General features: G+C 42.8%; 1 protein-coding gene across 1 annotated transcript in view; it reads left to right on the top strand.

Annotated features, from left to right (window-relative positions):
* Nucleotides 1-10,659: 10,659 nt before the first annotated feature.
* The window catches only part of LOC116087474 (interferon-inducible GTPase 1-like), a 6,095-nt gene continuing 1,407 nt past the window's right edge, over nucleotides 10,660-15,347 (top strand). The window contains exon 1 of the mRNA XM_031366242.1: nucleotides 10,660-10,698. Coding sequence (XP_031222102.1) covers nucleotides 10,660-10,698 — 39 coding nt within the window. The remainder of the gene's footprint in view (nucleotides 10,699-15,347) is intronic.

Consider the following 15,347-nt stretch of genomic DNA (forward strand, 5'->3'; position numbering starts at 1 on the left):
TGCTCTGTAACTGAAAGACATTGGCAAAACCTTAATAACAATAAAGAGAAGTGTGTTTATCACTTACCTAGAAAAAAAAAATAATTCCTCAGACCTAGAGCCCTAGGTACCTTGTAAAACCTCTACATTATTCCCTGATTAGAATATTAACTGGGAGAACAACCACAGCTGTCTGAAACTACAACAATGTATTTGACATCCAGCCAATGATACCAGATTCATAACAGGCCACATAGACTTCAAAGGCTGTTGGAGGGTAAACTAAGGAGATTATGGAGTCTATTGGGAGTAGTTCGTAAGGTTAGGAGGAGGGTTGTGGAACACATAGAAAGAGGATCAAATGTTAAGTGAATTTTGCAACAATAGTGTAGGTAAAGATAGACTTTGAAAGGTAGGTTAAGTAAAGATGTACTTTGAAAGGTAGGGTGGGTAAAGATGGACTTTGAAAGATAGGGTAGGTAAGTAATGTAGTTTGCTCTCTGTTTATATGACAAACATTGTGACTGTGCTGGTTTCTACATGAAAGCCCTTCATAGGCTCAAATGACTAGTCCTCAGTTGTTGGAAATGTTTGGGAAGGATTCAGATATGAGGCCTTGTTGGAGGAGGTATGCTACTAAGGACAGGCTTTAAAGTTTAAATCCCACATCATTCCCAATTAGCTCTCTCTGCCTCATGTCTATGGATCAAGAAGTAAGCCTTTAGCTACAACTCCAGCACAATGCCTCCCTGCTAGCATGCTCTGATACATGATAATCTTGGACACACCTTCTGAAACTGTAAGTTCCAAATGAATTCTATTTCCATAAGTTGCCTTGGTCATGCTGCCGTATCACAGCAATAGAAAAGTAAGATAATGACTGAAACCAGCTAGAGGAGCAAAGAATTCATCTTATCTTACACCTTCCAGATCACAATCCATCACTGAAAAAAACTGAGAACTGAAGGGTAAACTTAGGTGAAACAAGTCTGTCAACTGAAAATGAAATCATTAAAGAAGGCTGTTTACTGGCCTGCTCTCTGGCTCATGCTGAGATGGCCTTTTCATGCATCCCAGGATCACCTATCAATAGATATTACTGGAAGTAGACTAAGACACATCAATCATCAATCAAGAAAATTTCTCAGGGCTGAAAAAGATGGCTCAGAAGTTAAGAGCACTGGGTGCTTTTACAGAGGACATTAATTTAGTTTCCAGAACCCACATGATGGCTCACAACTGTTTGTAAGGCTTGTCCCAGATGATCAAATACCCTTCTCTGGCTTCTAAAGACACCAGACAACAAGTGGTACACAGATACGGACAAAACAGCCATACACATTGAATTAGTTAGTTCTTTTCTTTAGTCATCCACAGACATAACTACTTGAACTTGTTGAATGTTGACAGTTATTTCCATTAGGAGGAGGCAAGGAGGGTCTTGAGATCCTCACCTGGGCATCCATCCACTTCTTCCATTCAGGGGTACACAGTTTTACCCCAGTTATATATGACCTCACGGTCTAGAGGAGAGATTGAAGTGCACAGGCTGGGAGAGATTAGGGGAAGAGACCTCTATCTGCATACCCATGGGGAAGCCATTACCCATGCTGGGTGCAGATTGTCCAGTGCAGCTGCTTTAGGGTCACCAAGCCTCTGCCTACAGCTCCCACTCATGTTCTATAAATCAGTCTAATAAACTCATTGTTTTTCCCTGAGTAAACATTGGAGGAATCAAACTTTAGTTTGTAATTGATACCTTATGAGGAGATGAGGAGCCAGCCTGACTCCATTTTGAAGGCAAAGGGGGCATCAAGGTGTATTGTTAAAAGTAAGTTTCTGTCTGTGGTAGTTACTGAGTTGATCTCTTGACTTCTGTCCTTGTTGGGGTCCACTGTTCCCCCTACAAACAAAAATTCCCCCATATTAAATAGTCTGTGTGTGACCATATCCCATGATCTCTTAGGTACATGCTGGGCTATTATCAGATTGCCCCACTTCAATCCCTAAGTCCTTAAAAGGAACACAATTAACCTTGGATAAAAATTTCCCTTGGGTCCAGGCTGCTCAATCTGTTGTGTTCCACTTGCCTGAACACCCATTCCAGTTGAGAGATGCTGTATTTTTCCACTGCTTTAAAACCAACATGCTTAAACCTAGGTGGAAAGGACTTACATTGTGATTCTACTGAAGTCTACTTCTGTTAAGGTTGTAGGTTTTCCTGCCAGTTGGAATCTACACCATGATTGTTGACTAGCAGTTTTATTGTTTTTGTTTTCTACCTAGGCAAAAATATTAGAATTAATCAAGAAATGAGAGAAATGAGAACAATTGCTCTGCAAAAGAGAGCTACTATAAACTACCTGTTACTTACACATAATCTTGGTTGTCATCAATTTGCTGAAATGTATTGTTTAATATCTCTGATGTTTCTCATACTATTGACAAACAAACTGATGACCTATGTGAAGAAACAGATGAAAACCCCTCAAACAAATGATGACTGGTCAATATGACTTACTTAGTTCTCACCCTTCATTGGCCATCTAATATTATTTCTATTGGTCATTATAATAAGGCCCTGAATGCTCTAATAGGTTACAAATGTGATTCTCCTTTAGATAGTGAATGCTAGAATTACACTTTGCTAGAACCATTGCTAGAATTGTTGGCATTACTAAAGATAGTCCCTTATCGAGGATTTGATAGGGACTCATAACTCAAGGGAGAATAAAGAATGGCCTGATTCCATTCGGAAGGCAGAGGCCATTATGCTGTATTGTTAACGATAAGTTTCTATCACTGTTTCCTTGACCTACCCCAAACTATGACCTTGACATGTTATGAGGAACACCAAAGTTAGGAGGGAACACCCTCCCTAGTTACATGCCAGCCACTTGGTAATGGCTGCTGGTTTTGGTTTCCTCAGTTTGGTTTTTTAAAACTTTTCTGTACTTCCTTATTGCTCCATTGTCTTTGATAATACTCCTGACTTTACTCCTCCAAAGAGACCTGTCTTAGTTAGGGTATCCATTGCTGTGAAGAGAAATCATGACTAAGGCAACACTCATACAGGAAAACATTTAAATGGGGGTGGCTTATACTTTCAGAGGTTGAGTCCACTATCATCATGTCAGGAAGCATGGCAGCACCTAGGCAGGCAGGTGTGGTGCTCAAGGAGCTGAAAGTTTGACACCTTGATCTGAAGGCAACAAGAAAGAGACTGGCTCTTCTGCAGGCTGTCAGCTGGAGGTTCCCTTCCACACTGGGCAGAGCTTCCAAGCACACCTTAACAGAAATACACTTCCTCCAACAAGACCACACCTTCTAATTAATCTCACTTCCCATGGGTCAAGCATATTTAAACCACAACAGGTCCTAAGTGATAGAATCAGGGCTGCTCTATTTAACTGGACTTAGGAGACAGTCACTGGTCTGCTCTCTGGTGCACCATAGTAAAACTGAAGTTTGCATCAAATTTTGCTCAAAATCATGATAGTGGTCTTTATTTTTTTTTTTACTAGATATTTTCTTTATTTACATGTCATGCAATATCTCCTTTCCCAGTTTCCCCTCTGGAAAAAAAAAAGAAAAAATTAAATTAAATTAAAAATAAAACAAAAACAAAAACAAACCCCTGTGCCTTCCCCCCCTCCCCCTGCTTGCCACCCTACCATCTCCTGCTTACTGTCCCGGGCATTCCCCTACACTGGAGCATAGAGCCTTCACAGGGCCAAGGGCATCTCCTCCCATTGATGACCAACTTGGCCATCCTCTGCTATACATATGCTGCTGGAGCCATTAGTCCCAACACGTGTACTCTTTGGTTGGTGGTTTAGTCCCTGGGAGCTCTGAGAGTACTAGGTAGTTCATATTTTTGTTCATCCTAACTCCATTGTGTAGATGTACCACATTTTCTGTATCCATTCCTCTGCTGAGAGACATCTGGGTTGTTTCCAGTTTCTGGCTATTATAAATAAGGCTGCTATGAACATAGTGAAGCATGTGTCCTTATTACATGTTGGAGCATCTTCTGGGTATATGCCCAGGAGTTGTATAGCTTGGTCCTCTGGTAGTACTATGTCCAAAATCCAGAGGAACTGCCAAACTGATTTCCAGAGAGGTTGTACCAGCTTGAAATCCCACCAGCAATGAAGGAGTGTTCCTCTTTCTCCACAACCTCTCCAACTTCTGCTGTCACCTGAGTTTTTGATCTTAGCCATTCTGACTGGTATGAGGTGGAATCTCACGGTTGTTTTGATTTACATTTCCCTGATGATTAAGGATGTTGAACATTTCTTTAGGTGGTTCTCAGCCATTTGGTATTCATCAGTTGAGAATTCTTTGTTTAGCTCTGTACCCCATTTTCAATAGGGTTATTTAGTTCTCTGGAGTCTAACTTCTTGATTTCTTTGTATATGTTGGATATTAGCCCTCTAACAGATATAGAGTTGGTAAAGATCTTTTCCCAATTTGTTGATTGTTGTTTTGTCCTATTGACAGTGTTCTTTGCCTTACAGGAGATTTGCAATTTTATGAGGTCCCATTGCATAAAGAAAACCCACCTCAGTGACAGATATAAGTAGTCTTACTCTTACTCTTTGGTATGAACACAAAGAACATTGCTTGCCCTTACCCCAAAAGGGGCAATTCTGGTAAAATAAATAAATAAATAAATAAATAAATAAAGTCATGCACCAAAAAAAATGTAAACATAAATAATAAAAACTATATTTAAAGCTATAAGGAAAATCATCAACTCATAAAAGAATATGCATCAAAATTACAGTAAATCTATAGTCAGTGACCCTATGTAATAGAACACTGTGTCATGGTGAATTTCAAGCCCTAAATGTAAATAATTGTCAATTGAAATCTCTATATCCACAAAGACATCTTTTAAAATTGTAAGAAAACTAAGTGTTTTAAGACAAGCATAAATTCAGACAGTTGTGACTACTAATCTAGGTGTACACCAGAGCATCCTTAAGTGAATCCCGTACACAGAGGAAGACAGAACATGTCAGTCCTGACAGCATGGGTAGAAACCATCCCAGGAGAGGATAGGAAACAGGGAGAATTCAGAAGGAATGCATCCTATGCATAACAGTGAACCAGCAAACAACAAGGGATGAGGCAAGGGATGTCTAACCAACCAGAAAAATGATGAAAAGTACTGAATTCAGCAAAACTCTCTCAAAGGTTATCTTTTATTTAATTGGTTATTTTATTTATTTACATTTCAAAGGTTATCCTCTTTCCGTCTTTCCCCTTTGGAAATCCCCTATACCATCTCCCCTCCTCATGCTTCTATGAGGCTGCTCCCTCACCACCTACCCACTTCTACCTCATAGCTATAGAATTCCCCTACACTAGAGCATCAAGCCTTCACAGTACCAAGGTCTTCCCCTCCCATTAATTCCAAATAAGGCCATCCTCTGCTATATATGCAGCTGGAGCCATGGGTCCCTCTATGATTCCCTCCATGGGTCCCTCTTTGGTTGCTGGTTTAGTCCCTGGGAGCCTGGAGGTCTGGTTGATTGATATTGTTGCTCTCCCTATGGATTTGCATAGCAACTTCAGTCCTTCGACAAACTCCATTGTGCATGGGGGGGAGCGGTTGGGTTGGTTTTTTTTTTTTTTTTAATTTGCTTTTTTAAGACAGTGTTTCTCTGTGTATCCCTGGCTATCCTGGGACTCACTCTGTAGACCAGGCTGTCCTCAAACTCAGAAATCTGCTTGTGTCTGCCTCTCAATTAAAGGATTAAAGGCATGTGCCACCACTGCTCAACTCTTCCCTGAACTCCTACATTAAGGTCACCATGCTCAGTCTAATGGTTGGCTGTGAGCATCTACGTCTATATTGGGTAGGTCTCTGGCAGAGCTTCTCAAGAGACAGTCATATCAGGCTCCTGTCAGCAAGCATTTCTTGGCATTAGCAATACTGTCTGGGTTTGGTGTCTGCATATGGGATGGATCCCCAGGTTGGGCAGTCTCTGGATGGCCATGACTTGAAGAAGAATGGGGAGAGGTTTATGGGAAGATATAGAGGGATGAAAAGAAAGAGAGAGATGAAGTAATTAAATTATAATTTGCCCCCCAAAAAGAAAGACCTACATTGAGGAGTTTATATCCACACACATAGAAAGACATGTAACCCAACATGAAATTGAAACATCAACCTAATCACAGGGCTCTCAAAAGATGATATACAAATGGCTAAGAAACATTTTTAAATGTTCAACATTCTTATCCATCAGGAAAATGCAAATCAAAACTACTTTGAGATTTTAATCTCACCTCACTCAAAGTGGATAGAAACAAAGGAACAAATGGAAAAACAACACAAAACAACAACAAAAAGAAATCCTCCTGTTGTAGATATAGGGAAAGGAGAACACTCAGTCCTTGCTAGTGGGAGTGCCAACCAGTAGAGCCTCTGCTTCAGCTCCTACTTCCTGATCTGCTTGAGTTCCAGTCCTGATTTCCTCTGGTGATGAACAACCATGTGGAAGTGTAGACTGAATAAACCCTTTCCTCCCCGACTTGCTTCATGGTCATGATTGTGCAGGAATAGAAACCCTGACTAAGACAAATTGGTACCAGCATAGTGGGGTATTCCTGTGACAACCTGACCATGTTTTGGGGAGGACTGTGGAAGGACTTTGGTACTTTGAGCTAAAAGAGCTATTGGTTGTTAAGAGCTCTATGGTATATTGTGTAAGAGCTTGGAAGATAATGTTGAGAACATTCCAGAGGATGGAGGCCTGACTTATGAAATTTCAGAGGGAAGATTAAAGACTTTTATCTGGGCCATGTTGTTTTGATTGTGAAGATTCTGTGGTTTTGGTTAGCTGAAAAATCAGCTGTGATTAACAAGATACCAGAACTACTAAAGTGAAAACTTTGCATTACTGGAACTATTGATACTGGTTAGCTGGAGCTAAGAAACTAGCGGTGATTAAGAGACCAGCATCATTGAGGTGACATCTTCTGGGAAGTGTTTTTTGAGAGCAAAGAGGCTGTGTTCTAGAGATAGTCAAGGTTGTATACCTTGTGCTGCAGCAGGATTTGGTAATGTGTAAGAGTCACCCAGGTGGTACTGGTTTTGAAGGCATGAAGGGGTCATGAAGAGAAGTTGAGTCTCAGCACAGTGAGAGGCCATGGAAGGCCATTGGTGAAGGTGCAGCCTCAGTTGAAATTGATGGCCCAGAACTGAAGGGGTCATACAAAAGAGTTGAGGCTTGGAACCATGAAGAGAGCCTATGAGAGGCTATTGGTGAAGCCTAGTTACAGTGGAAGACAGCAGTGTTTTGGAAATGCCAGTACCATGAATGACCACCAAGAACAGCAACAGCAGTGGAGTACAGGCATCTGGAGCCTAGAAGACAAGGTGTGTGTTACAAAGGGCAGAGCTGGAGAAGTGACCAAAGCCCTTAGAGGAGCACAGAAGATCATGAGTTGGATCCCAGACATTGGTGACTGTGCCCTGATATTTTTCCCTCTTGAAGGAAGAATGTATTTTAGTGGAGCCCATAGTTAAGAGACTTTGAATTTTAAAAAAATATTGGACATTTTAAATTGATTGAACTTTTAATATGTAAAGACTGTGAGACTTTATATCTTGGGGATAAATAAGAAAATAAGGGTTGAGGCTTAATAGTGATGTGTTTGTGTGTCAAGTTGACAAGGGGTCAATTGTACTGGCTGGTTTTGTGTGCCAACTTGACACAGGCTGGAGTTATCACAGAGAAGGGAGTTTCAGTTGGGGAAGTGCTTCATGAGATCCAGCTGTGGGGCATTTTCTCAATTAGTGCTCAAGGGGGTAGGGCCCCTTGTGGGTGGTGCCATCCCTGGGCTGGAAGTCCTGGGTTCTATAAGAGAGCAGGCTAAGCAAGCCAGTAAGGAACATCCCTCCATGGCCTCTGCATCAGCTCCTGCTTCCTGACCTGCTTGAGTTCCAGTCCTGACTTCCTCTGGCGATCAACAGCCATGTGGAAGTAAGCTGAATAAACCCTTTCCTCCACAATTTGTTTCATAGTCATGATGTTTGTGCAGGAATAGAAACCCTGACTAAGACAGCCTCTAAAGTGATTCATGTAAAAATTCCACAAGAAGGAAGAACAGGTTTACTACCTAATCCAGCTCTACCACTCCTGGAAATAGTCTCAAACTACTCTAAGTTCTACTCCAAGCAACTTGCTCATCCATCCTCTATGCTCTACTCACAAGAGCCAGGGGATCGACACAGTCTAGGTGTCCACCAACTGATGAATGGACACTGGAAATGTGCAACTTTACACGGTGTAATATTCAGTGAAGCAAAAGGAGACTAGGAAAATCATGGGAAAATGGATAGAGCTTAAAGTATCATTACGAGTGAGGTAGGAAAGACAAATATCATTTAATCCCTCTCCTTGGTGGATGTGAGCTTTCACTCTACAAATATGTGTGCTCCATTTGGAATACCCACAGTGGTTTTGAAATTACTATGGTGCTATGGAGTTTAATTTTCTTATATTTTTGGTTGAGAGTCTAGGCTTTAACGGCTGAGCCGTCTCTCCAGCCCGAGTGGAATTTTCAAGAGAGTGGAGAAATGATCAAAGAAAGAGGCAAAAGAGAACTATAGAACAGGAAGGGTTAAAACTGGAAAGGTATGTGAGCAATAGGATGAAAAGAGACAGAGAGAGGGATAAATAACACCAGAGTACTTGTAGAAGTCATATGAAAACCTATTACTGTAGAGGCTTCCTAAAATAAATCTATACACATCTATGAAAGGAGCTAAGATAGAGTTGCCCTCCACTTAGGCAGCAATGCCCCATTAGACACCACAGGGCGACAAGAAGCCTGCTCCCAGAAACTAGTTCCATTTTTAGAGTTCCTAGACAAAGTGGTCCTTGACCATTATAGGCCATTGTCCCTGCTCTTCATTAGTTTCCAAAACTTGCAACTTCCTGTTGGATTGTGAAAGGCAGTCTGTGTTCTGTTTGAGCGAGGCTTACTCCAGAGACACAGTAGAACATTCTACAAGGAACAGAAACTTAAGCTATGCTCTGAGACATTAGGCACCACAAGCACTCAACTCTAGAGTCCTGTGGCTCTCAGTCACATAGGCAATGACCAATGCTCCTAGTATTCTGGCTGGACTCTACCCCCACAGTTACTTGACTGAGGCCGGGTATACCCCACCCCACAGTTACCTGGCAACAGCAAGGTAGCCCAGCCCGCTATAAAAGGGGATGTTTGGCGCCTCCTCTCTCTCCTAAGCTCTTGCTCTCTCTCTCTCTCTTGCCTCTTACTCTTACCACCTCCCTTCCCTTTCCCTTCACTCCAAGTGGCCATGGCCATGGCCTATACTTTTCTACCTTTTCTCTCTCTGTTTTCTACAATAAAGCTCTAAAACCATGGACTGCCTCCTTTCATCTAGACTCTCTGTGCTGGAGCAATGGAATAGGCCTTCCCCTAAAGAGCCATGTCTAATCTCCTGCAGGAAGGCTTCCCAGTATTTCCAGCCATCAGATGGACCAAGGACTCTAACCCAAGTGGGAACCACCTAGCACCTTCTCCCCCTGCCCCTTCTCTCTTTGGCCCTGGAGCTGACTGAGCCACCCTCAGGGCCCCCACTTCATTCTCAGCTCCTCCATGACATCCAGGAGCATCTGGGATGTCCGAAATTGAGAATCCCTGAGACGGTGCTTTCCCTACCCTCCAAGAGCAGGGTCCAGCTGCCTCACGGGGCCTGACTCCTGTCCTGCAGCACTTCCATGGGGTCATGAGTCAATCTCATGAGCCCATCCGTCCAGTCTGCCCCCCCCACCCCCCACCCTGCCCTGAGCTCTGGCAGGATATGGGTCTCTCCCACACTTTTATTTCCCCAGGCCTGGAACCCAACAGTGGTAGAAGATGATGGTTGTGCCCAACAAGTTGTAGCAGAGGATGGATGCAACCAACAACTTCCAATAAGTGAAGATAAGACAGACACATACTTGAGTTATAAAATCAAGGCAAAAATCAAGCTAATACTGATCCAGAAGCTTCATCATTACTGGCTAACATTCATAGTGCTAGAAAGTACTGCCTACAGTACCAGAGGAGAAAAGGAATCATTAACCTGCGCCAGATGGGAGTTACAATAATGACTATCTCAGAGAGACATACCCACTTATGTCTTTAGCAAGTACTAAATGAAGCTAAAGACACATAAAGTGTAATAGTGGCACGGATGTCATCTAAGTAACTAACTTTTTCCTGGTTGGGTTTAATAGCTTCTCCCTAAAATGAAGCCCATATCTGGCAAGAACTAAACATTAGACAGATCTTTATTTACCTTAGGGTGAGAATGACTAATATTTTACTGTTAAATGGGCACAATATTAAACCACCTCCTAATGATTTATCATTATACTCACAGATTAAGGCATACTCAATTTTTACCATGGAAGCTATTATTTTCAGAAGATGACAATCAACACAGGTACTCACATGGCCATGATGCAGAGAACGAGAAAGAGAGAAATGTCTAGCCCTTGATGTATCATAAAAATTTGTACTTCAGTGTTGGACAGTGAAAGGCAGTCTGTGTTCAAGTTGAGCGAAGTTTACTCCAGAGACCCAGTAGAACATTCTACAAGGGACAGAAACATGGGCTATGCCTCCAGACATTAGGCTCCTGACACCATGAGCCCTCAACTCCATAATACTGTGCTCATCAGTCATGTAAGACAATGCTCCAAGCTCCTGATATTCTGGCTGGATGCCACCCACACAGTTACCTGGCAATAGGAAGGTAGCCCAGCACACTATAAAAGGGGCTGCTTGGCCTGTCCTCTCTCTCTTAAACTCTTGCCTCTCTTACCCTCTTCCTCTTCCCCCTTGTTCCCCCTCTCTCCCCATCACTTCCCCTCCTCTCTCCATAAGGCCATAGCCTGCATCTGCTCTTATATTCTTTTCTCTCTCTGCCTTTCTACAATAAACACCTTAGAACCATAGACCATCTCTGCTCATCAGGATTCTCTGTGATGGAGCAATGGAGCTGATTTCCCTCTAAGGAGCTGTGCATTTAACCTCCAGCTGGGAGGCCTCCATAAGCTCAAGCCATGGCCAACAGCCAAACCAAGAAGCCCTCCAAGCTAGCTGCCTGGGCTAGCCAGACTCTCTCCTCCCTGCAGCAACCTGCCAGAGCTCTCCCCCTACTCTTTTCCCTTCAGACCCTGGGGCGAGAGTCTGGACAAGGGCCCATCCTCAGCTCTTCCAAGACACATAGCAGCATCTGGGATGTCTGAGAGAGAGAGAACCTGTCATCCCTGATCTCTGTAAGGCTCAGGGACCACGGACTGCTCCCTCTCCACCCCCAGGACTAGGATAACATGGTTTTTCCACAGTACAATGACCACCCAGCACTTCCATGGGGTTGCGTGTACTATTCAACTCCCAGTCCAACTCCAGCATCTGCCTACCCAGTACCCCTGAGCTCTAGCAGGACTAGGGTCATCTCTCCCCTCCCTTTATTTCCCCAGGTCTGACGCACAACACATCAAGGCATGGCAGTGGTTGTGGAACAGGGGGTAAAAGCTTGTAAGAGCCAGAGTTGGTACATCACTACAAGGAAAGAAACAGTGTCTTCTGGAGACAGCAGAACAGCTCCACATATGAACAGTTATTGTGACAGCACATGTGAGACCTGTCAAACCCAAACCAGACCAAATCCCAGCAAGACAGGGAGTGTCAGGAATCACACGGTACATGAATCTTGCAAGGAAATAAAGTTGTAGTCAGAGGGGGGAGATGGAATGTGTCTTGGGTAAGATTAACTTTGATTGGCATCTGTAAAAGAGCCCAAACTATGTGTTGTGGGACTTCAGTTCAGGCTACATTTGTGGAGTCAGGCATCAGGAAGGTTGTGTTTTAGCCTAGTTAGCAAGCTACTTCTCTGTGATCCTCCTCAGTTTCCAAGACCCATATTCAACATACTTTATCATTTGAGGACTGTCTAGGTTTTATTGACAAGAAATGATAAGTTAATAGGTTTAAAGACCACTGGTAGTTTCATATTTCACTTTCAGCTTCTTGGAAATGCAGGTGCTTCTGAAAAACAACTTTATCCATGTTCTTCCATGATTGGCCAGCATACACTTAGAGAGGAGAAATCAGAAGCACATATAAGTCCTGCCCAACCACCTTGCACCTGCCATTTTCCTCAGAGGAAGCAAAACTGAGGTTCATGTAAAGAGCCTGAAGCAGAATTGAGTGCTACCTGCAGCTGAACTATATATAGTGTGTGAATCCAGGGGACACAGGAGTTTCAGGTAAGTGGACAGAAACATTCATATCTAACTTCTAACCCTCATCATCTCTTTTCTTGAAGGAGCTAATACATAACAAGGCATTTAGGAAGATGCCCAGACATTGGGAATCCCCAGCTTGGAAGCTAAGTGGCATTGGAGAGAGGTGGGCAGGACTGGTTGAGAATGGTTGCAGCCCATCATTCAAGTTGAGGTAGAGCTAAGTGAGATGATCTGGATGTTGTATTTGGTAAAACTTATCCAGTTGATTTTCTTACCTCTTATTCCTGTCATTAAAATGGTTGCAATGGGTATCAGCTAACAGAATATCTCTGCAGTGTGTATGAGGTGTATTGTATCTCAGACTCAAATCACTTCCTAGTTCAGGGCCAAATGTTCAATTCCTAACATCCCTGAGGTCACTGACCTGTGGAGAAAAGGTCTCTGCATGCTGCAGCTGCTGAAGCAGGCAGTAGAAATCTGTGCACCAAGAATCATGGTCACCGTGGTTTTCATTCTTACTAAGCATGAGTGCTAAGGATCCTCTCTGCATCTGTGAGGAACAAGAGCTGTGTCAGGGTGTGAGGACAGGCTTCCTTTTGCAGTGGTGGCTGTGCTACAGCCTTCTCATCAGCTGTGTTCATCTTCCTTGGGAAGACCTTGCAGATGGCTATTACACTGGAGTCTGCATCACAAAACCAGGAGCTAGAATAGAAAGAAGGAGAGGGGAAAACTGAAGAGGTGAGTACAGCACGTGTTCTTTCCTGAATCCTGCCCAACTGAAATAGAGCCTACAGAAAGGTAATAAAATTCATAACCAGATGGCTGCTAGGGAAGAGCATCCCGGAAAGGAAGCAGTCACTAAGTACAAAGTCCTGAGATGAGAAGACAGCCCAACATAGCGGGGTGGCTGGTGTTCTGACAGCAGCAGCTCCAGAGGTGGAATCATTAAACCCAAAAGCTGTGTTATATGTAGTGTGTACACTCTACACCTAATGAAGTTCCCCTGAGTGGAATGGGGATTCTAGCAGTGCCTCTCAGAATTGCTTTGACATGACAGGACTTCAGTGTCAATAAGATAACTCTGCCTATTTGATAACCCGTGTTGTTGCAAGAACAGTCACAGGAAATACGCTAATCTTGATGCCAACAATCAAACCTGGGACTGAGGAGATCTTGCAGAAGATAATGTAGGAGAAATGATCAATTGTGAGTGGGTTTAGAATGGAACTTAAGTCTGCACACTGACTTGATATGGGTGAGACAGAGAGAGGAGGCCCCAAGGTAACAACAGGCTGGGGTAGGAGGGCGTGTCAGGTTGCTGTTTCCTTAAGGGATGGTGAGGTCCATTGTGCTGCCATGGGAGGTCTTGTAGGCAGGTTTATGAAGGGTAAAGATCAGAAATATGACCTCTGAACTAATTACCTAATGATCAAACTCAGGACTTTCAGCTAGGCGGCAAGTGTATTCACCTCTTGAGCCAGCTTGGTGGACTTGATACTTATTGTTTTATAACATGATCTTAAGTAGCCCAGGATATCCTCTAATTCATTAGGTACCAAGGATGGCTTTGAAGTACTGACACACTTGGCTCAACTTCCTGAGTACCAAAATTATAAAAATCCACAACCACATGCATTTGATGAGGTCTTGGGGATTGAATCTAGAGCCTTACTAATACTGAGAGAGCACAATCACAATTGACCTATATGTCTGCAGTGCACAGTTGGATTACATTCATGGAATAAACAGCTTAAAAGAAAAGAGTGGCCAGGCAGTGGTGACACATACCTTTAATCTCACCACTTGGAAGCCGGAGGCAGGTGGATTTCTGAGTTCGAGTCTACAGAGTGAGTTCCAAGGCAGCCAGGGCTACACAGAGAAACCCTGTCTTTAAAAATCAGGAAAAAAAAAGTGGATTTAAATGGTGATTTGAGGACACTGAACTATTGCACTGATAAATGGATTTTAACATGGACCTTAAGGGGGAAAAGTTTTATGTTATTACAAGTTTACATTCCTCAAGATGAGTTCCAAACCATGAAAAGGACAGAAGGAAAGCAAATTGTAAGCAAATTCAAAATTATTTCAACCAAATGTATTACCTGGACTTACTGACATCAAAAATAAAATAAAACAGACAAATATTTATGTTATCATTGCAGATTTGGCATAGATTGAACACTAATATTGATTATTATTCATTTTTACTTGGTTTTGATTTTGAGAAATGAGAAATATGTTGATTAGTTGCCCACACATTTGAATGTACATACTGAACACAGATGTGTACAGATGGAGAAGACATTTGATTTCATACAGAATACTCCAGTCAGGTTACATGCAGCACAGTTGCATGTGTTTTTATAGTTGCTGATGCTGGATCTGGGGCACATGAAGATCCCCATAGTTGAATCATTTGTTTTAATTCACAACCCAGGACCACCGACCCAGGATGGTAACACCCACACTGGAGTGGGACCTCCCATATCAATCCTCAATCAAGAGAATGTCCCACTACCTGGGGCCTCAAGTCCTTTGAGGGTTAGGTGCATCTTCTCTCACTGAGTGAAGACCTGGCAGTCCTCTGCTGTATATGTGTTGATGTCTGGTTGGGTGCGGGTGGGAGGGCGGAGCTATCCTCTTAGAGAATAGGCAGGGGAGAAGGAGGCATGGGATGTTGAACAGACAGAGGGCAGACCTGGTGGAGGATAAAGACTGCACTGTAAAAAAAAATTAAAGAGTAAAAAAGAAAGAAAGAAAGTATCCTACTGTCATGCCCCAGTTCAGTTTGATAGAGACAATTCCTCAACTGAGGTTTCCACTACCAAGAAGAATCTAGATTGTATTTTGTTGACAAAAAATGACTAGCACCATATTTATAGGACTAGTCAACGTCAGAATATAAGTGAGTCTGAGATATAGAGAACACAGTGAGAAGCACAAAGGCATCTTCAATCTCTTGCAACTTACTCTCTCTTCTTCTTTCAGTGCCTTTTTTGCTCACAATCATGGGTCAGCTCTTCTCTAATACACCTAATGATGAAGACAATGGAAATTTGCCATCCAGCTTCACTGAATATT

This window comes from Mastomys coucha, unplaced genomic scaffold (assembly GCF_008632895.1).
Source record: "Mastomys coucha isolate ucsf_1 unplaced genomic scaffold, UCSF_Mcou_1 pScaffold13, whole genome shotgun sequence".
NCBI lineage: Eukaryota > Metazoa > Chordata > Mammalia > Rodentia > Muridae > Mastomys > Mastomys coucha.